The following is a 22,163-nucleotide window of genomic DNA, read 5'->3' as shown; positions in this document are numbered from 1 at the left end:
GTCATGACGGCAGCATCGCCACCTTTATCCTGTGTGTGTGGGAAGCATATGTTTCTTACAGACGATCAAAGGTGGTGGTATCGTGTTCTCACCGCTTCTGCGCTTCACTTGAGTTAAACTCCGATTTAAAACAAATAAATAAATGAAATTGATAACTTACCCGGTCATGCTTCCCATTTCGCTGTAGTGGGCGGCATGTCTCTGAATGGATAGAGATCTCAAATGTACTTATTTTCAATTATATGAATAGATCCTTCACAATGCGCATTTTATGCGACCAGTTAAAATAAATAAATAAATACATACATACATACATACATAAATAAATTAAAACAAGCCCGAAAGCGAGGCTCCTTGCTCAGTTGCTTTTCCCCGGAGCTATCTGCAACGCCCGCACCTAATTTTCTACCCATCAAACGAGCCAGTTCCTAAGAATTCTTAAAGCTTATTTAGATTTAAAAGTTTATTTCTGGGAACAGCCATCCCAGCAGAAGTTAAACAGCAGATGCTGACAGCCAGCACAGAACACGATTTTAAAGCATTCGTTGGAATAAAGGCACTCCTGCCTCTCTTCCGTCCCGTCTATGAGAAACCTGCCCGTTTAACACTCGTGCCAGCTGATCCTTTACGCCCCATCTGCGTGTAAGCATTGAACTACGAGAATGAAGCCGGCTCTGCAGGGGAGGATTTTGTTTGACTGGTTTGCTCTGTTTTTGGTTTTGTTTCGGGGGTGGTGTTTTTGGGTTTGTTTCTATTTCATTTAAGCAAAGTTGTAATTTACATTTAATATTTCATTTCAGCAAAGTTTTGCTTAAATGAAAGGTACGTACCTGTAATATTTACGCTCACATTTCAGACCAAATACAAACGATACAATCAGCTTTTTAGGGATTTTCATCTCTTTGGAAGGTTATATTAGGATGAAATGCCCCAGTTTTCTCTTTTGCAGCACACTAGTTAATCAGTTAATGCACGGGGCCAGCACCGAGTGAGCCGCGCTGGTGATAGCTCTGCCCCTTCATTCATTTCCGAGGAAGGGGCAGATGTTGTGGGGAAGTAACTGACAACTCACTCGCATTTCTGAAGATATCTGGAATAAAGACAGCTGAAATAAGATGTTCCAAAACTGTAGGTGGGAGATGGAGGAGCGTGGGGGAAGCTCTCGAGCGACAAACGGCTAAAGGCACGGGAAGACCCTTGCCCCTCCGCTGCCTGTTTCCCGGGCAAAGGGGCTAACGGCTTTGCCCGATGCTCAAGGAAGCTCTGGGGTGCCGTTTCCGGAGGACCAGAGCTGCGCCCGGGTGGAGGGTGCGGCGGCGAAGGGGAGGGCCCTGCCGGGCCGGGTCGGGTCGGACCGGGCCAGCAGCACCTGCCGGGCCTTGCCCAGCGCCGGGGCCGCCCAGCCCCGCGCCCGCTCCCTCCTTCCCCCCGCCCCGGCCACCGAACCCGCCCCAGTGCTCATGCGCCCCAGGAGAGGTTTAAAGCGGCCGCGGGGGCTGCCGTCGGTTGTGCAGCTCCGCCGAAGGGCCAGGGCACTGTGGGGAGGTTGACATCCGCGGTGGGGCGGCCTAGTGGTCAGGCTTCGCTGTGCCGCTCTCCTCGCCTCCGCTCTCGGTCGCCCCGGGGTCCGGACGCGCCCCGCCACCATGTGGCTTGTCCCCTTTCTCCTCGGTGGGTACCGCGGGGGGCGGCTCGGGGCGGCGGGGAAGGCGCGGAGCAGCGCCCCGACCAGCTCCCTGTCTGTTCGCAGGCACCTTCCTGCTCTTCAGCCCCGTTCGCGGGAGCGACGGCTCGGGTGAGTTGCCTGCTTTCTTTCCTCAACCTCCCCAAGGGGTTTTCCCTCTCGGAGTGTCTCTGCGCGTCCCTCCCCGCCGGGAGATGATGTCCCGCGGGGGCACCAGGTCGCGGTACCGGCTCAGTGCTTGCAGCGTTCCCGGCTTCAGCCGCCCCTCGCCGGGATGCGCCGAGGGTCTCCGGTAGCGCCTTCAGTCCGGAGCCCTGTGGAGCGTGAGCGCTGCCTCCGGCCGCGCGCCACCGTGTCGGGCTCCTCCGGAGGTGGCCCTCGGGAGAGGCACAGAGGGTGTCCGGGAACGCTCCCAAACGGGGGTAAAAGACCCTCCTGACACAGGTTGAAGAGCGGTGGTGCCAAGTCTCCCCGTCTAGGAGAACGCTGATGGCAAGCGTGAGTGGTGGTGTGTTTGTGTGTGATACAAAGGCACTCCCGCAGTGTTTGGCAATCTGAGGATCTCTGACATTAAACTGGAATTAAAAGCTTTTTAGACCTGCTGCCCTGCCAATTATTTTGACCTGGAAAGCAAAAGAACATACTTAAAATGCTAGGCAGGGCAGGGACTGTCTGTTGTACTGTGCCCTGTTGGATTGTATCCTGCTGCTGAGAGCGGGCTCTCCTGGAGCCAGAGGCACCCCCGGGGAACCAGGAGCCACAGGAAGCAGCTGAAGAAAAAGTGCATCGCAAGCAGTTCGCCTTCCCCTTGCAGCAGAGCCTTGCACCAAGGGAGGGCAGGAGCCTTCAGAAGGATGCACTTCCATACCTGCAGGCCTGTTCTGCAGAAGGTGAGTGACCCTAATCTTTTCCATTCAGGATTTTATAGTCATTAGGAAGTAGGATTTGCTGATCATTTTGTGTTCAGTCAAGCATTTGTAAAAGTCTTTTGTGCTAAACTGTTAATAGCTCCATGTCACAGGAGTGCTACAGCTAAGAAACCTACTTCAACCAGTAGAAAACCTACTCCAACCACAATTCCCTTCCATGTTTTTTTTACAGGTGCATTACAGATGAAGTGCCAACAGTCTGTAGGAAACAAAGGAAAAGTTTTTTATGGTGCTTCCTCCCAGGGTTAGAGAAGAAGCCATTGTAACCTGAAGGTATGTGAGACCAGTTAAAATAACATCAAGGCAATACTGACAAAATAGAATATTGGTACTAGGATGTGTTTGTGATATAAAATGTGAACAGTTACTGTGAAATACTGTCTATTACCATTGTTCCAAGCCTAATTCAGCAGCATTTGGTTATTGAACTAGAGCTTGCAGGAATTCTTATAAATTCTGCTATTCAAAGTAATAAAATATCACTAGTTCCCTCAAAAATCTACTGTGTCAGGCTTGTAACTGTGTGAGGAGATCTTAAGGGATTTTATACGTTTCTTTATGCTCCCCCTGAAAGGCATACAAGTACTGTGGAGTTCAGCAGTTCCAATTACTCTTCAGGAAACTCTAGGGGTGGGTGACCATTGGCATGTGCTGGTAAGCAACCGTAAGCAGATCAGAAAAGGGCAAGTCTCAGACCGAAATGAATCAGAGCCCTGACCAGATTTTTAAAGTCCCATTGCTCTTGTCTAGATCAAGATAAGTACTTAAGATTATATGAATTAGTATGCAACCTGTCATCATGCTTTCCAAAACATACACAGCTATAGTTCTATTAGGAGGTTTTTATGTTTGTTTTTTTTCTAGTATGGATAAAGCTGGTGTAACTATTTCTTGCATAACATACAAAAAGCAGGCTTGTTTTAAGTCCTTTTTATCTTGAGGATTTGAATCTTCCTGTTTTGCAAAGAAACGATGCTAAATAGTAAAAGGAATAAGAAACATAATAGGGATGAACTTCTCTATTTGTGCCTCATAAAGCTGTATTACTCTTAGGAATCCCTAATTTTTTGTAATAATGTACATAAGGGTTTTTTTTTCCTTTGCCTAAATAAATTTTGCTTTCCCAAACCAATGCATGGAAACTTAAAGATTAGAGCAGCTCTGATTTTTGGCTATTCACTTTTATTTTTCTAGGCTCTTTAAATTAGTAACTCCTGTCAAAAATTAAATGAGAACTCTTATAGGTGGGTGTAAGAAACAGCTATTTAGAACAATTTGGAGTACATGGGATGAGTCCCCAAAAAGATGGAAACTGATGGACTAATTGAAAGTGTTGTTATCAGATGGATGCTCCAGGAGAGAAGTGAGACTTTGCTTAATTTTTTTTTTTTCTTTTTTTTTAGGTCAAGAGTGACAGAAGACATTCATCCTTACACTTAAATATGGCTTAAATCAAGAAGAAATGCCTTTTTTTTTATTTTTTTTTCCCCTTTGTACCCTGATGTAGTGTGTTTCTGTGGAGCTTAAAGAGTGTGTGTCTTGAGAGAATGGGATGATGATCATTTTATCACAGTTCCACTAATACACTTGCACTCTTAAATTACAGTGATTAAAACTTTCTTTTATCTCAGTTACTTTATACATAATCTTTGGCAGTTTCTGTTTGCTGCAGACTACTTCTGTGTTGGATACCTGATGATACATTAACAGCAAAGAACAAAATCCACTGCATAGTCGATATAAGTCTTTTTGGTACCCAGTACTTATCACTTTGATACTGCACCTACTATTCCTAATATTAATCTTGGTTATAGAGACATAGCTCATAGAAAACCAAAATGAAATTGTTGCTTTTTATTTAACAGCTTTTAGTGTATGTGTTTTACCTCTGTGCTGATCCAACTGAGGTAGACTGCTAAAGCCCATAGCTACAGTATGTCAGCTCTTCAACAGCAGCTAGGTCCTTCCCTCAGAAGCCCCTCTCTCCTGGTGTAGACAAGGATCATGACAGTCTGCAGGCATCAGTACATAAAAATCCCATGGGCTGGGCTACAATGGACCTCTGCATTTTCATAGTGTCCAGGGAAGATGCAGCAAGGTTTTGTTTTACTTGTGTTTTTTTTTTTTTGGTTGGTTGGTTGGTTGGTTCCCCCCGTCTTCAATGCTATGGAAATATTAGCCTGACACATGACTAATTACTGAGTACCCAGTGGTGGGGGGAATGCAGATCTCCAAGTGATAAACAGTTTGTAACTGGACATACCTAATTATTGTCTTTGTATGCACAGCTTGCTAAGGGATTCAGTCAAGTTCGGTACATTAGAAATGATAGGTATAAAAACTGCCTGTGGCATCTTGCACTTTTAGAAGCTGGAAAAAATACTGCAGGATGCATGGCACAAACAGTACTGGAAGAGCAGAGATTACCAGTGATGATTATTGCAGTGATTTCTCCAAGGACGTACATACTCCTAGCTGCTGTTTTATTCTGATGGTCTTGCTAGTTGTCATTTGGTGGTTATTGCTTGAGTGGTGTCCACTAAATAACCAGCGCAGTTGTAGTACTTGCATTAAAGTATTCGGGGACTCAAACAGCAAAGTAAATTGACTTCTTTTGGCATAGCACCAATAATATGGCACTTTTAACAAGGAAAATATGGAACTCCTATGTATAAGCATGGTGATTCTGATTCATTTTTCAGATTTCTGTTTTTAAGGCAAATGTGTAGGACTAAACACGTAAAGGAAGTGAGTAGGTAAGACTGAGTCTTGAAAGAAACTTTTTTTTTTTTTCTTGGATACTAGAAAATCAGACTAAGTCACCCTACAGTGTTTTTGTTTTTTTTTTTTAGGTAGATAGTTTTTAGTCTCTGAAGAAGGGAAAATGAAGAAGTATTTACTGCTTTGTTTTGTGTTTTTTGTGGTGGTGTATTTTTTTGGGTTTTGTTTTGTTTTGGTTTTTTTTCTTACTCAGGGGTAGGTAGACATATTCAAGGCATGTATTTGTCCTGACAAATAGCAACAAAGGTTCTTCAAGAAGACGTGATTAGGTGGGTTAACATAATTTCAGTGTAGCATTAATGAGGATTGATTACATATACTGAAGACTAAAACTACATGGATGTCCATGAACGCATATATTTGATTTATGCAACTAGAATGATCAGACACACTTTCTTGTGCACCTCTGGCTGCAGGTGCTCAGTTTTTCAGTCCCAAAGTTGGTGAGATTAGCAGGAGGTATGACCTTGTCCATCTGCTGATGAGGAACAGCATATGCTCCAAATACTTTGAATTACAAGCAGCTTATGTTGGGTCAGTAAATACCCTTGGTAAGAGTGGAAAGATTGGGCAGGGAAGCAGGTGAGGGTCAGATCCCTGAAACATACTCTCCTGGGGATGTAATGCTGTGGGGTATGTACAGATACATTGGCTAGCCTCTGCCAGCTTTCATCTTACTATTGTGGAAAAATAATGTTCTGGATGCATATAGAAAAGGTTCTTACACCTTCTAGCACTCAGCAAGGGCAAGATGTGCTCTTAGGAAGCTCAGAATAAATATCCAGCCATAGGTTGAACTTCTGATGCTGAATCAATGTTGATCTAAGTCAAAACCCTGACCTGCTGTGCTGTCAGACCAGCTGAATGCTCTCCACCAGCCTTGGAGGTCTTTCCCTTGCCCTTCTGTCTCTGCAGTAAGCTTACAGATGTGAATTTTTCCTCCTGTAGTATTCCTTGGATATTATTTTAATGCTGGTTTTTTGTTGTTTGCTTGTTTTGTTTACCCTTTCCACCTTTTTCTGACACTTCTTTCCCATAAATAATCTAAAAGTGTGTTCTTCCTTGTCATAACTGTACATTTGTATGCTCCAAAGATGTCTTTACAGACACAGTGGAGCATAGAATGAGACACTGTACCTAATTTCAAATTCAAGCACTGCTTAAGCTTAGAAACTGTAGAGAAATTAAAAAAACAAAACAAACAAACAAAAACCCACAAAAAAAAAGCCCAATCCTAAAACAAACCCTTAAGATTGTCAGGTCACAGGTTCTTATTTTTTCTTTAGCTCCCACCGCTATCACGTGCTTTACAAGAGGACTCGACCTTAGAAAGCAGATAGAAGATGTCGTTTGCCCAGCAAACTGTCCTCTGTGGCAATTTTATGTCTTTGGGAATGGAGTTTATGCTTCTCTTTCCAGTATCTGTGGAGCTGCCATACACAGGTAAGTCAGATGACTGCTAATCAATGTGTTAAGCAGGTTCATTTACTCTTGCTACACTTTTAACTGTTTGATGCCATCATAATAAAGATCTTTTTGGACTTCAGGAGTCCTATTCAATCAATAGCAACATCATTAGGAGAGACGAGAACACAGAAGAAGAGAATGGTTGGGCAGCTTGCAAGTGTCCTGGGTACCCAAGTTGTGTTTAAGTATTCCTTAAAACCACTTTAACTTTTTTTGTAAGATTACTTATGTGTCACCCATAGACGTGGGAAACTAGAGTGCAAATAGTAACTAAGTGGAGAATAAAAGCAGATTTGCTTTCAGACTTTCATTTACATGACCTTTTTCCTGAAATTATTGCAATTATGATATGATTCTATGATTCTAAATTGGTTTAAGCTCCTGTGCAAGCAGACCTACCTGTGACTTGGCTGAATGATTGCTTTTAATCAGTGTTATGTTTTTTTATGTTAGTGTTTCTCTTCTGACAGTTGCTTGCTGGGTGTTAGTCTAATTAATGATCTCTTAATGAGACCAGTATCTGGCTGAATTATATTCTGTATCAACTGAAAGCTTAGACTAAGAAAAATATCCTGATAACCCATGTTAAACAGATGTTATCAGGATATTTTTCTTAGTCTAAGTTTTTAGTTGTAATTACACAGGGGAAGGAAAACAGGATGGCAGATATATTTTTGATGTTATCTGTGGGGTTTGGGGGGGTTGTTTGTTTTTTTTTTTTTTTAATGAGGAATTTTGGGCAAAACCAGATAGTGAGATACCTATTTCAGTTGTCTGTGGAAGCCGAACTAAATCCTGACTCTCAGCCTACAGGGATTTTTAGACTTTAAGACTTTGAGAAAGATTTATGGTTATTAAAGAAGGATTTTTAGCTTCATCTATTAATTGGCTGTACAACATATTTGTTCACTTAAACTTTTCACAGTATGCTTCCTACCACAAAGTAGATTCAAAACCTTGTAAGGTGTTACGACTCTTAAAATAGGACTGACATTCCAGGAACAGTCATTTGGATTAGACATGAAGAAAAGCCTAATAATAAGGACAGAGACTATTCAGAAACTTATTTAAAGTGTCAGTTTAAATCCTCTAACTTTTAACAAGACTTTCAAAATTCTGGCTATTGTTAATAGTATTTAAACTTCAAAATAAACTAAAATCTATGTTTAAAAGTTGGATTTAATGAGGGCTTTTGAGTAGAGACTTTGGGAACTCCTGAATGCTGTAAAGGAGAGTAAGAGCTGAGGTACTGTAGGGGCAGTTAGAAAGGACTTGGGAGGGATTGTGTGGGTCTGTGTGTGTTTGTTTTTAAAGCTTAAGAGTTAGTTTCAAAGAGAGTTGTATGTCTTCATGTGTGTTTTATTGCTAAAACAGGCTTCTTTTTGATCATTCTGTAAAAAGATGAATGACCTATTTAGTGTGCCCTAAGTGTCTTCATGTGTATTTTAGAAAAATTAAATCTCAGTTCTTCAATTTTCCTAGCTTAAGTATTTACAGAAAGCTTGTGAAAGAATGTCTGGATCAAATTAGTGGATGGGTGTGTGTGTGTGTGTGTGTGTGTGTGTGTGGTTTTTGTTAAGGTTATCTAGGAAAACTGAGATTTCTTCCCACTGTCTTTTTTTTTTTTCCTAAGACATTGTTTGTATTTACTGGTATACCCATTTACTTTAACATTCCATTTCTTTACTGGTTGCCAAAGATGTCTTTACGTAAAAAGGGGGGAAAAAAGGCTCTTGCTTTCAAGACCTTTTTCAAAAGGAATTAAAGACTTCAGCGTTAGTTTTGAGCCTCCTGTGCCAGTGGTGACTGCGACTGTTGGAGAGGTCCTAGCAACAAAGCTGGTGGGGATCAGTTCTGTCACAGCTGGGGAGCACTTTTACAAAAGGGGGAGGTACAAGAAATGGAAGATGCAGATTTCTTTTCTAGTTTTGCAAAGTCTTCCCTTAGGTAATAAAGCACAGACATTTATACATCACTTTTCACAGAAGTCTGTATCTTACAAGCTATTACTGTAAGCTTACAAGTATTGCTGTTCTCCAGCCCAGAAGCATAGTATAGAAAAAAAAAATCTGTATTTTTTCATAGCAAGTATCTATACAAATTATACTACTTGTGAAATATGCACCCTGTTTGTAAAACCTCCATCTAATCTCTCTCCACAGACAGTGCAAGAACAATGAGAGCTCTAATAGCAATGAAGGGGTTGAAATATATTCCCCCTTCTAATCTGTGTCTTCCAGTAAGGATGTAAATTAACAGTGTTCAAGTGTCTCAACTGTTTTGAAAAAGCAAGAATACAGGTGAAAAAATTCTATTTAGGAGAACTGCTGTTTTGAGGACTACTTTTGAGTTGGGAGATGTTAGTCCTGTTGGCCTTTCATATTTGGAACTAGATTCGCTACCTGAGAACATTTTGGTTTTGCTGCAACTATTAGCAGCCATAAATGCTATCTGTGGTAAAAAAGGATTGATGAATGGAGAAGAGGCAATAGCTTTTTAGTTCTCTGCTAATTTCAGTGCAGACTGTAAAGTCCAACAAAAACGTACAAAGTACTTGTTCCTTCTTGCTCTCTGTTGCAATGGCTAAACTCCATATTGCTGTCAAAGTAATTTGAAGATATTGCTGATGGGTAATCACCGTAATTTGCTGTTACCATAATGTCATTAGATATGTGCTTTGAGAATTTTGTGAATTTCTTCCAAATAAGTGAAACAATCACATCATGTTTCAGACTAGGTATTCCCTACATCACCTTGCACAGCGAGTACAACATAACTATACTTCAAGCATGGCTGAATGACAAGCTTACACCATTACAATGACTGTGGCTATTATAGAAAGCACGGTCAGGCAACTGCTCACTGTTTCCAGCAGCATCAGTCTTGGGAGCAGTGATTTTCTTATTTATTTATTTATTTATTTATTTTTATTTTTTTTTTAACACTGGAAATGACTGTGTGAGCATGGCTTAGCTTCCCCCTTTGCATACACTTCAGTTTGTGTGCCAGGTCCAAACTGAGGCCTGATTCCTTAATTTCATATAAACCAAATAATGCTTATTCTCATTAGCAATTCCATTAATGTAAGGCAATTATTAACACAATAATTACTATACAATGCATGTAAAGAATTTAGCAGAATTCAGCTATGAATAATTTTGTATTCTACAGCTGAATATGGTCTCAGCCTATTTTAGTTTGTTGTATTTGGCTTTTTCTCTCCTTATTCTATGTGTAATTACTCTCAGGAAACAGAATATTTATTTAATATTGTTCTTTTTCTGGGCAGAAGAATAAAAGATTTATTTGCTGCGGAAGAGTGGAGAACCTCCTACCAGGCTGACACTATGTAGGCATGAGGAACTGAGTTAAATCTGAGTGATTAATTGGATTAATAATCAGAAGGTGAAATGAAGGACTAGGTTCTCAGCTTTTGTACTTCTTTGCTAGTGCCAATTCCACTAAACAGAGACCGAGCCAATGTGATAGTTTTTTTGATGCTAAATAAGCATGTAAATTTTTTTCAGAACCTCCCTAACTAACCACAGGATGGAACAATTAAACATTGGGGGCCCAGAATTCCAGTGTAATGAAAGCATATTCTGGTATTACCAAGCTGGCCACAAAATCACCTCAAGCATGGATGTCCTTGAGCTGCCCTAGCATTTACTAGAAGAATATTTACAAAAAGATTGTCTGGCCAGAGGGATTTCTGAGCTGTATATCTTCTGGGAGTATAGTGCCTGCTTCTGCTGCTGAACCTTTTTTCCTGCCAAAAGCAATAGAGGTCCAGAGGAGAAAGAAAGAGCATAGCATAGGGAGGTGGAGGGTGCTGGCATGAAACCCTGAGCAGCTCTGTGTCAGCGACAGAAGGCAAACAGGCAGCAGTAGGAGATTGTAGTTTGGAGAAGAGGAGGATGTCTTGGAGTAATGGAGGAAGGTAGATAATGTAGAAGGATTTTGATGTAGCTGCTGATAGTAGGAAGGAAAGATGGGAATCCAGGTAATTCAGCTGTCTTGCCTGAAGGCCCTGAGGACAGCTGTTTTCATCCAAGGACCCTATAGGAAGTGCCAGCTGCTCTCTGTTAGCAATGGGAACAGGAACTCTCAGATCAAAATGAGGTTCTTGGATAGCAAGGCAGGCCTCCATCTTTCTGCTCTCTCTCTTCTGCTGATAAAGTAGATGGCCTACCTATAGACATATATGTTGCATATAATTAGCATAAAAACATACCAATGAAAAATTTACCCAGAGGAAAAAGATTTTCACCAGATAAAATACCTTCTGTTTCCTCTTTCTTTTAACCAGCTTTCTACTGCTGTGTCTAAGATTAGTGACTTCACTTACACCTATAAGGGTCATCTCCCATGGCTGGAAGAGTCTCTTTGTGGTGTAGACATCAGTTTTGATGTGCAGGCTCCTTCAAAAACATTCAAAATTCAGCAAGGGCAAGCCACCCCTGCATCTCTTTCTCTGAGAGAGCAGATAAACAGTTCTTGCACTTATTTTGAGGAGGTACATGAAGCTCTAAAGCCTCAGTCCCCTCTGCTCACTTACATCAATATGTACTTTTAAGTCTGGTTTAGGTAAAATTCCTGTATTTCATGGGATTTTTCCCATATCTTCTGCTGACCTTGGCCAATACACTTTCTTCCATGAGCTATTGTGCAGTAAGGTACAGGATTGCTTCCTTCTGTATCTGCTTTTCTGTTTAATTTTTATGCATTTTTGAGTGAAAATTACCATTTAGTTGTAAGTAACAATTTGTTATTAACAGTGAAGCTAGGGACTGACAGGTTTGCATAAAGTTGCTGTGAAGCAGTGCTGGCAGCAGCATGAAACATAGTAAGAAAGTGAAAGCTGTTCCTGAAAAATCTGCAGAGTTCCAGTTTAATCAAAACAGCCATGGCATGCAAGTCAGTCACACAGGAGCAAAGAACTTGAAGCAGATTGTAATGATATAAAGAAGTACATAGGCACCTCTTCACTCTTTAAATACCACTTTGGATTTACACAGGATGAATCTCACTTTAGAATCGGTCATAAAGGATTGTAGAAGGGAATTTGTCAATCTGATCCAGAATACAAAAGCAGACTGGTAATATGGTTTATTCCATTTTATCAGATACAAGCATGTACTGTGAGTAAACTTACTGGAAGAAACATCACAAGTAAAAGTGACCTGACTGTAAAAGAGGGCTTAAACAATTTATCTACAGGAAAAAAATGGCAAGGAAGAGGAATAACTTTCATAAAGCTATAGATCATGTTACATTCACATCTAGTATCATCCCCCCACCTGCATTAAAATAGCAGAGCTGTTATATGGAAATGGTGTATCATCCAAAGGCAGTCTAGAGATTTCTGACTTGTGATGAAAAGCAAAATCAAATGTTTTCTATACATGGATAAGGAGAAAATAAATCTACTTCAGTTTCAGTGGAAAGTTTCCAGTGAGGACTATTCAGGTAATTAATTTTTTTTCATGGTATGATTAATCAAAATGAAGAGACCAATAGACAAATTGAATAAAATAGACAAAACTGGTTACACTGTATTGAAAATAAGCTAAAATTATTGCTTCCAGGAATAATTCTTATATTGAACTGTCTTGAGTCTAATTCAGTCAGTGTTCAAAGTTGTGAATCCACAACAAAGAAAGTGGGAAGAGATATTAAGCTCTTTGTGTGAGCTAACTTGGTCATAGACTGGGTTTGCTGATGCAAACCCAAAGTAGCAAATATAAACTTAAACTAGAAACTGTTCCTATTACATGTAGTCTACTTCTGGCACATTTCTGTATGTATTAAGACTGAGACAGTAGTGAACGCTTGAATGCCAAAAAGAGCCAGGTACTGGAGAAGAAAACTATGCTCGAATTAGATTGAAATGCTTTAAATATATGAATGTGTTATTTTCCCTGAAGATGATCTTGACTTACTGAATTTTCCTGTCATTTAAAATAACTAGTTAAGGGCTCTGGTCTGATTTTTCTCTCGCACCTTTTTAAAAAAGCTGTAGAGTGCTGTTTGTGTTTGCCAACTTCATAATCTGTTTTTAAATTTATCCAGGGTAACTTAACTAAAGGTTGCCTGTCTATATACTATACACAGTGTTCCTAGATGAGAAAATATCTATCTGTATATTTTGAAACTACTATCATAATCTTCTGAGTTTCAAGAAATATGTATATAAACATGACTCCATTCAGAAATGCAAATCACATTTGGAGGTATGTATCACAAAGGAGGAATGTATCTCAGCAGCAGTCCACAAGGAGATTTATGTGGAAGCTGCCTTTACCACATACACCCAGGGCTCATATTACCCAAAATATATGCAAGGCTTTCTAAACTCTGGTCTTGATTATTCTACTTTCATAATGTCTTAAAGCAGATTAGATTGGGACCTCTTTTCAATCAGAAAGACAAATGGATAAGAAAAATGAACACAAGGTGCACATTGCTGTGTTTAAATACTCTTGAAATGGTTCTTTGTTTCCCACAGTACCTGCCCAAGTACTACAAATAATCAAGCTTTTACTCCCTCTTAGAGAAGCTCAACATGTAATTTCGGCCTCTGAAAATAATAACCGATCTTTCAATTGTACATAAAGAGTTCCAAACAGTTCTGATGCCTGTCTGGCAGTGTTCAAGGCCAGGCTGGATGGGGCTTAGAGCAACAAGGTCTGCTGGAAGGTGTCCCTGCTCATGGCAGGGGGATTACAACTAGATGATCTTTAAGAGCCCTTCCAACCCAAACCAGTCTATGATTCTATTATTGTCACTTAAGAATTGGTGTGTTTGTCAAGTATTGCTCTTCTGTGTCAGTCTGAACTCTGCCAGAACTTTAGAATTTGCATTTTCTTGTGACGAAAATGTCTGATTTATAGCAACTGTTTTTGTATCTCAGGGGGGTGATCACCAGTGCAGGAGGAGCTGTAAGGGTACAGACTCTTCCAGGACAGGAAAACTATCCGGCTGTAAATGCCAATGGGATCCAGTCTCAGGTGCTCACTAGATGGACTTCATCTTTCTCAGTGACTGGTAGGTGGATCACACTATTTTGCAAATTTACTTGAAATATTAACAGAAATATAGGAAACTTTTTCAGTGCTCCTGTAAGCAATCACATTTGTTTATGCTCTCTGAAGTGTAGTAACAGAAATTTTCACTTTTAATTATTTTATCTTCATTTTCCCATGATTTCCTTAAAACACTGTTCCAGCTAGACTAGCTATTCTGTAGCAGAAGCCAATACATAAAAATAGATTACAGTTATCTAGAATGTAATAACATGATAGTAGGCAGTTGACAATGCAGTTCCATGACAGTTTAAGTTTATAAAAGTCAGTGCTTCCATCCTGCTATTGCAGTCCTGTCTTCCTACTACTTCTAGCTATAGTTTTATCCTTTCTCTCCCCCTGCCCACCTTTGTGGAGGCAGTAGCACTTGTCAGGCACTTCAAAGAGCTTGTGCAGCATTCCCTGTAAATAGAACGTTGACCCTCCAAGACAAGGGATAATGCCAACTTAGATGTGATGTGGTCGTGAAGCTACAATGTGCTTTTCAGAAGTTTTTCTCTGTGTAGCTGAGATACTGTGCCCATTTGCAAACCAATTACAAATTGTATAAAGAAGCCTACTGGTTATACATGTTGCTGTGCTTTCAAAAAAAAAAAAAAGTTTTCTTGTATATTTTTTCTAAGTTTGGGAAATGTATCTCTCTAATGTGTTCTTATTGTTTACACAGGTAAAATTCAGCCTGCTATCTGGAGATACTAGTACACCTTGTATTGCATATCAGTAGTTGAGAACTTGGAATTACAGGTGCTTTTGGTGAGGGTGTAAGTGAAATCCACTTCTCCAGATCAAGTCATAGAATCATAGAATAGTTAGGGTTGGAAAGGACCTTAAGATCAGCAAGCTCCAAACCCCCAGCCATGGGCAGGGACACCTCGCCCTAAACCATATTACCCAAGGCCATGTCCAACCTGGCCTTGAATACTGCCAGGGACAGAGCATCCTGAGTTTATCTGCTAGAAATAATGGCTACTACAGCTAAAAACTTCTCATCAGTTAAATATGTTGTAATTACTCATAAGTTGCTGTTGTTTCAAATGCAAAAGCTTAGGGAAGTTCATTACCTGTAAAACAAGGAGTACAATACTAGATTACACCAAAGATTTGTCTAGGCCTGTGTCCTACTCCTACAGTAGCTAATAGCAGATGAAGAAGAAAGATTACTGGAAACAAATAGTGTTCTTCAAGCACCTGTAATTTCATTTAAATGCATTAAAATACAGTAGATGTATTCTTCTAATATTTGAACAGGTATCAAGAACACAGCACTTGAATCAGTTGGACGATCCGTATCAACAGCACGTCCTTCTACAGGTACAAGGTCCCTTCAACAAGGGAAGCCTCTTATGATGTGTTACACTGCATGAATCCCTGGCTAGAATAACATATGATTCATTTAATTTTAAAGAAGAAAACATACAATATCTGTTCTTGGAGTATATCTTTCACCAGCAAAAAGAAGAATCATTTGTAAAGGAGGAGATTGATTCTGATTTCAATTAAAAAAAAAAACAACCCAAAGTTGCATTAATTTGGAAAAGTAATACAGATAGCATAAAGGAACGAAAGAGTTCATGAGCTCATGGGTTATTCCTATTAAGTGACAGAAGACAGATCTCACATTCTTTCTTACAGAACTGCCTAACAGCTGAGTGCTGTCAGAACTTGTGTAGTAAAAATTCGGGTGTTACGTGAATTTCTCCACAGACAATACTGCATTAAAAGGATAGATCAGTTTTTATTAAAGTTAGTGGTGTATAAATACTGGACTTGAGATGTTGTTTGCAAATAGACTATCTGCTTTATATTTTAAGTCATGGTTTGCTTCCAAAGCATTAAAACTGCATGCTGTACACCAGGATTACTGAGAAATGGTAGCACTTGGGATAGCGAAATACAGCAATCTACCCAGTTTTCTACATTTCAGTAATCAGCTAAGCAGGTGTAGAAAGGAAAGTTAAATTGTTTCATTTGAAAAAGAGTATGCTCTAAGGAGTAAAGCAGTAGTAGTGCAAGTTTGAACTGATTGACAATTCCTACTGAAGATAGATTGCAATGTAAATCTTGGGGTCTAAGCATGTTGTAATTTGTCTAAGTCTAAGCACTTTTGGTCATTCATCTCCTTGTTCTTACATGTTCCATGCTATTTCCTTCACTGAAGGTAAAAAACCCAAGAAGACACTTGATAAAAAGGCTGGAAACAAAGGTAAGAAGCTACTGATTTAACTTCTGCAAAGCAAAATCCTAACACTTATTTGTTCTCAAGCCTAATTATTTTGGATGTTTGCAGACTGTAAAGCTGATATTGCATTTCTCATTGATGGAAGTTACAACATTGGCCAACGTAGATTTAATTTGCAGAAAAACTTTGTTGGAAAAGTAGCTGTGATGTTAGGAATTGGAACAGAAGGGCCTCACGTTGGAGTTGTACAGGCCAGGTAAGAACAGATCTATATAAAAGATAACCGAGTGATTAATAAGGCTATCACTCCCTATTCTGCAGAACAGTATTCAATCAATAGTGGCTGACAAATAGCAAAAGAAAGTAAACTTTCTTGAGCTGTAGCACAAGGTTTTTCTATTTCATTTTTCATCATTAAAATCTGTTCCTCTCCCCTGCCTTTAGACAACTGTATAGTAGATGTCTGATTCTGGTTTAATGACCTAGACTTGCTTTTATAGTCACTAGAAAGATGTTGAGTGTTTAGCATCTGGCATGTTCAAGTTTTTTTTCCTGTATATATTCTCAACCTAATGTTTTCAGCTGCTTGATGAACCTAAGAATCATCCTGTTCTTAATTCACCCACCCAGGTAAGTAATCCATCTTGCTAAGGACTGTGAGAGTTAAGTGAGGAGCATACTTCTACTTTAGTAATTAGAAATATAGAGAAGATCATATGTTACCAAGATCAGAATGACTCAAAGTACTTCAGCTTGCTAATGATATAGCAGTATGAAAAGTGAACTACACACTTAATTACTGTTTTATTTTTACACAGTGAACATCCAAAAATTGAATTCTATCTGAAAAACTTCACTGCTGCAAAAGAAGTTTTGTTTGCCATAAAGGAATTGGGGTTCAGAGGAGGCAATTCTAATACAGGTGATTACATACTTCCATGCAAATAGAAATGACTTCTTCACATACTTTTTTATGTATTTATATATGTGTGTGTTTAGACTGAAGTTCCTATAATTCAGTTTAGGTAAGAAAGTGTTTCAAATGCTATACTCAGAATCTGTGGTTTTCCACTAGAACATTGCCACATCTTACACTTCATTTTCAGAAGCTAGGGTTGCTTATTACTAAATTTTATTAGAGTAGATATATCACTTCATGGTGTTTAAATCAACTTCCACTAATAATAGGGTGGTAACTTGAGACAGTTTCATTTCTAAAAGACTTGGCATTTCTTTCTTGTTGAGTGGGTAATTCAAGAGTTAGAGTACATTTGGAATAAACGGCTGTGAAGAGATGTTTGCCAAATGAGGACAACTGAGCATTCCAAATATGTTGCATTTCACAAGCTAAATTTAGGTAGCTCCTCAACTTTCTTCCTTTCAATCTATTTTGCAGGCACTAATATATATGCTTCCTAGTACAAATCTAGACCTGTGGGCAAAAAAATGTCAGTGATTTCTTCCTTAACTTTAACTGATCGTGTCTTGTGGATGGTTTGGTTTTGGTGTTGTTTTACTGGGGTGCATCAAAAGCAGCGTGATCAGGAGGTTAAAGGAGGTGATCCTGCCCTTCTGGTCTGCTTTTGTGAGATCTCACTTGGAGTATTGTTCAACATAAGGACATGGAGCTGTTGAAGCAAGTCCAGAGGACGGCCACGAGGACGATCAGGGGCTGGAGCACCTCCCATATGAAGATAGGTTGAAAAAGTTAGGGCTGTTCAGCCTGGAGAAGAGAAGGCTGCATGGAGACCTCATAGCAGCCTTCCAGTATCTGAAGGGGGCCTATAAGGATGCTGGGGATGGACTCTTCATCAGGAACTGTAGCGATAGGATAAGGAGTAATGGGTTCAAACTTAAACAGGGGAAGTTCAGGTTGGACATAAGGAAGAAGCTCTTTACTGTAAGGGTGGTGAAGTACTGGAATGGGTCACACAGGGAAGTTGTGAATGATCCATCCCTGGCAGTGTTCAAGGCCAGGCTGGACAGAGCCCTAGGTGACATGCTCTAGTGTGAGGTGTCCCTGTCTATGGCAGGAGGGTTAGAACTGGATGATCTTAAGGTCCTCTCTAACCCTAACTGTTCTATGATTTTATGATTTTGAGTTGTTTTGGTTCTTTAACTTACAGATTGCTCAAGTGTCACTATCAAGTCTTCTGGGACACTATTTCACTTTTACAATGGGTTAGACCTGCAGTCATAACAGAAATCCCTCACAGTTTCATATAGGAAACCAGATTGCACCATTATGGTATGCATTATTTCTTTATATTGTTTTCCTGTTCAAAACTAGGAAAAGCTTTGAAGCACACAGCTCAGAAATTCTTCACTTTGGAAAATGGAGCACGCAAAGGAATTCCCAAGATCATTGTAGTGTTTCTAGATGGCTGGCCATCAGATGATCTAGAAGAAGCTGGGATCGTGGCTAGAGAATTTGGAGTCAACGTGTTTATTGTATCTGTAGCAAAGCCCACAACAGAGGAGCTGGGAATGGTGCAAGACATTGGTTTTGTTGACAAAGTAAGAGAGAAGACCATTATTTGCTTTTCTGTCATGGGTGTAATTCTGGAGAATTTACTTCACACTAAAATTCTAATGAACTAATTAACATTATAAGAACTTCTTTATGTAAAGATATTTTTTGTGTGTGTATATATGTAAAATATTATCTCAAAACAACCAATGTAATTATGCCGGCTAGTAAGTGATTTAAAAGAATAGTGTTAGGGAGGTTAAAGAAACAATGGGGTTTTTTTCCTGCTAAGGTTCTACACAAAGGTACCAGTGTTCCCCAGTTCAGTCTTGGCCAAGTTGTAGCTCCTGGAGTTTGTAATTACGTGAAGATTCTCAGTGTAGGAGATTCTCCTATCTCGGGTAGGTATTGTTAAATGTGTCAAAGCAATGATATGCAGATACATCTCCTGTCCTGAAACAGCAGCCAGGGAGGCATATCTTTCTATGGTTAATTGTTTACTTACTTTCATTACAGTGAAGACAGGAAATAATGAAAGCAAATGAGCAAGTTCATGTGCGAGATGTTAATTTTGGATGAAGAGTTTTGGATCTTATTCTGTGTAACTTAGAGCAGGAATTCAAACACAGACCACATACTCCCATGTGAGCTTTCTAATCTCTACGTCTTTACTTACTACTCTCCAATGAGAGAGCCTCTCATTTTCCACAGGGAGCTTTTAGATATCTAGTTTCAGTGGAAATTTCATAGCTCAGGGAATGAACAGAATGCACTACAGCTCTGCTGCTTCTAGGCACAAAACTGCTTGCTGCTGATCCCAGTGTATTGCAAGCAGGTCCAACCCTTACATACTTAATAGGCACAGAAAGACATGACCTTACATGGCTGAGGCCTACCCTCCCCTTCTGCATTTTGATCTTAGCTTGATTAGTTATCTCCTTGGAGAGCTGATTTAAAATTTAACCCCTTTCTCAACTACCTTGGACTTTACGTGCATCTTATGGAAGCCAGGGGAGAAAGAAATTGTACTTTGAATGACTTACTATATTTTTACCCAACTGTATGTCTGTGTTTATGACACATTACAGATTTCAGACTTCAACTGTGGATGTTTGTCCTCAATTTCTTTAAAAACAAATGAGCAAAACCCTATCCCAAATTCCCACCATCAGGCTCCATTTCTAACCTGCCTTTGAAAGAACATCATGTAGGTGTCTGATTATCATCCATTCAGCTGCTGTGTCAGTATTCACCTGCTGAATTCATGTTTTCAAACAGGCTGTCTGTCGAAACAATGGCTTCTTCTCTTACCAAATGCCCACCTGGTTTGGTACCACCAAATACGTAAAACCTCTTGTCCAAAAGCTGTGCTCACATGAGCAGATGTTCTGTAGCAAGACATGCTACAACTCCGTCAACATTGCTTTCTTGATTGATGGTTCCAGCAGTGTTGGAGACAACAACTTCCGCCTTGTGCTTGAATTCATCAGCAACATTGCAAAGGCTTTTGAGATCTCTGACATAGGTTCCAAGATTGCAGCTGTGCAGTTCACATATGATCAGCGTACTGAGTTCAGCTTCACAGACTACAACACAAAAGAAGAGGTCCTCTCTGCTATTCGCAACATTCGCTACATGAGTGGTGGCACTGCTACTGGTGATGCCATTACTTTCACAACCAGAAATGTGTTTGGGCCAGTGAAAGATGGTGCTAACAAAAACTTCCTCTTTGTTTTGACTGATGGTCAGTCTTACGATGATGTTAGAGGACCTGCTGCTGCTGCACAAAAAGCAGGTAAATGATGTATACTTAAAAGTGGTGGAAGTTGATTCGTTCTGTTTCTGCTGTGTTGTAAAGACTTTAATTTACTCACTGGGGCTGTATTTGCAAACTTAAGTATCATACCTGTTTTAAATTCAGCAAAACACAAGCCCTAAGGAACTGTTTTCTGTTAGGATGAAAAAAGCTCCCACTTCCGTGGAGCCAGGTGTGAGTAGCCAGCTATGAAAAACATACACCCAGATTAATTTCCCTAAACAGGAGAGAAATTAGTAGATAAAAAAGCCAGGTAGTGAAGCTCCAGTCAGTGCTATGACCCTATACAGCATGATGCCTACTCTCCATCATTATCTAGGAAAGAAATAAGCAGTTTTGGCCAAAAAGCTTATTGACTGTTGATGCTTGAAAGCACTGAGCATACACAAATAATCCAAATTTATTTTCAAAATCATTTTAGAGTGTTACCTGTGTTTCAAGATTGACTTAGTAACTTCCACGTTCATGTGCGTCACTACAGAAACAACTAAGACACTAGTGCTTGAGACACTGTATTTCTTTCCAAATTTTTACTGAGAGAAATCTAATTCCTGATATTTCTAATAATCTTTGACAGACTGAGATACTATCTGACTGCAGGTATTGAAACATGTTTTTTCAATCCACATTAATTCATGGATGTAGTAATGGCTGTTCTTGTATCCATAGGCAGAATGTTCTTAAATAATTTTGGTTTCCTTATTGTAGGAATAACTGTGTTCTCTGTCGGTGTGGCCTGGGCACCTCTGGATGATCTGAAAGACATGGCTTCTGAACCAAGAGAATCTCATACTTTCTTCACTAGGGAGTTCACAGGATTGGAGCAGTTGGTTCCTGACATTATTAGAGGCATCTGTAAAGATTTTTTGGACTCTAAACAATGAAGCAGAAATCTGCTGTTGGTAGTTTGAAACCAAAAATCATGAAATTGAAATAGTCCCTCTCAAGTACAGATGTTTTATTCTTATATATACTATCATAATGCAAGGGAAGAAGAAAAGCTATTTCTGTGTTTGAGTCAGTCAGAGTTTATGTGAGGTTGTTAGAAGTTGTACTTGTTACTGAAATGAAGAATTTGGCCAACAGTTATTATTTTCAATACATACGTAGTATCCCCAAATTCAAAGCTATGTGTATCATGCAATTAAGGCTACTGGATATAAGCAGAGGAACAATACAGCTCTGACATGTTTGCTGTCACTTGCTAGATGTCTTCTTATGAGTTAAAAATAATACAGTTTTAAATACATGGTACTATCTTCTATAAGCATTCTGTAGCTTCTGTAGCTTTTCAAGGAGTTCTGCTGACAGGGTGAAGTACTTCAGTTGCACAACATCCATTATTGCCAGGCAATTTAGGAAAAGATATGACAGGAAAAGACATGCCAGATTGTAGCTAAACAGTCTATTTTTCACTAGTTGAGGTTTTGCTATTGTGAATGTTGCTGCCATCTGGTTGGCAAAGTTTACATCAAAGACCCACAGATTTCTGTGGATTGATCTTGTTTGGTTCTTTTGGCATAGATTTTGAAAGGTATTTAAGGCACAGTAGTTCTTTGTGAGAATCTGGGTCCTAGCATATTAGCTGATACTACTCCTGCCTACACCACTGAAGTGAACAGCAATATTGCTAATATATCTGATAACCAGATTTTTTTTCCTGTCTACTGTCTTGATTTTATGAAGTTACTGATTAAACAGAGATAGGAGTCTTGGGCAAAGATATTAAACTAGACCACACACTGGGAACTG

At 39.7% G+C, this 22,163-nt stretch overlaps 1 protein-coding gene and 1 long non-coding RNA gene across 2 annotated transcripts; both read left to right on the top strand.

Moving 5' to 3' along the window:
- The first annotated feature begins 1,537 nt into the window (after positions 1 to 1,537).
- Positions 1,538 to 21,678, top strand: COCH (cochlin). Its single transcript, XM_061367620.1, has 11 exons — positions 1,538 to 1,671; positions 1,751 to 1,795; positions 6,681 to 6,837; positions 13,775 to 13,908; positions 15,195 to 15,257; positions 16,105 to 16,149; positions 16,234 to 16,381; positions 16,944 to 17,047; positions 18,416 to 18,642; positions 19,874 to 20,390; positions 21,120 to 21,678. The coding sequence occupies exons 1-11, from the start codon at positions 1,647 to 1,649 to the stop codon at positions 21,293 to 21,295; spliced, it is 1,641 nt and encodes a 546-aa protein (XP_061223604.1). The 5' UTR covers positions 1,538 to 1,646; the 3' UTR covers positions 21,296 to 21,678.
- LOC133219943 (uncharacterized) lies at positions 2,303 to 4,099 on the top strand. Its single transcript, XR_009727577.1, has 3 exons — positions 2,303 to 2,574; positions 2,786 to 2,886; positions 4,017 to 4,099. It is a non-coding gene; the product is annotated as an uncharacterized LOC133219943 (long non-coding RNA).
- Positions 21,679 to 22,163: the final 485 nt, after the last annotated feature.

Source organism: Neopsephotus bourkii, unplaced genomic scaffold (assembly GCF_033783945.1).
Source record: "Neopsephotus bourkii isolate Nb327-2 ecotype Australia unplaced genomic scaffold, CSIRO-AGI_Nbou_v1 NB_1388, whole genome shotgun sequence".
NCBI lineage: Eukaryota > Metazoa > Chordata > Aves > Psittaciformes > Psittacidae > Neopsephotus > Neopsephotus bourkii.
This window is presented reverse-complemented; position numbering and strand designations above follow the sequence as displayed.

Coding starts and splice junctions, on each gene's coding strand:
- COCH (XM_061367620.1), top strand. CDS start 1,647: ATGTGGCTTGTCCCCTTTCTCCTCG. Junction 6,838..13,774: donor TGTGGAGCTGCCATACACAG/GTAAGTCAGATG, acceptor TTTGTATCTCAG/GGGGGTGATCACCAGTGCAG. Junction 13,909..15,194: donor TTCATCTTTCTCAGTGACTG/GTAGGTGGATCA, acceptor ATATTTGAACAG/GTATCAAGAACACAGCACTT.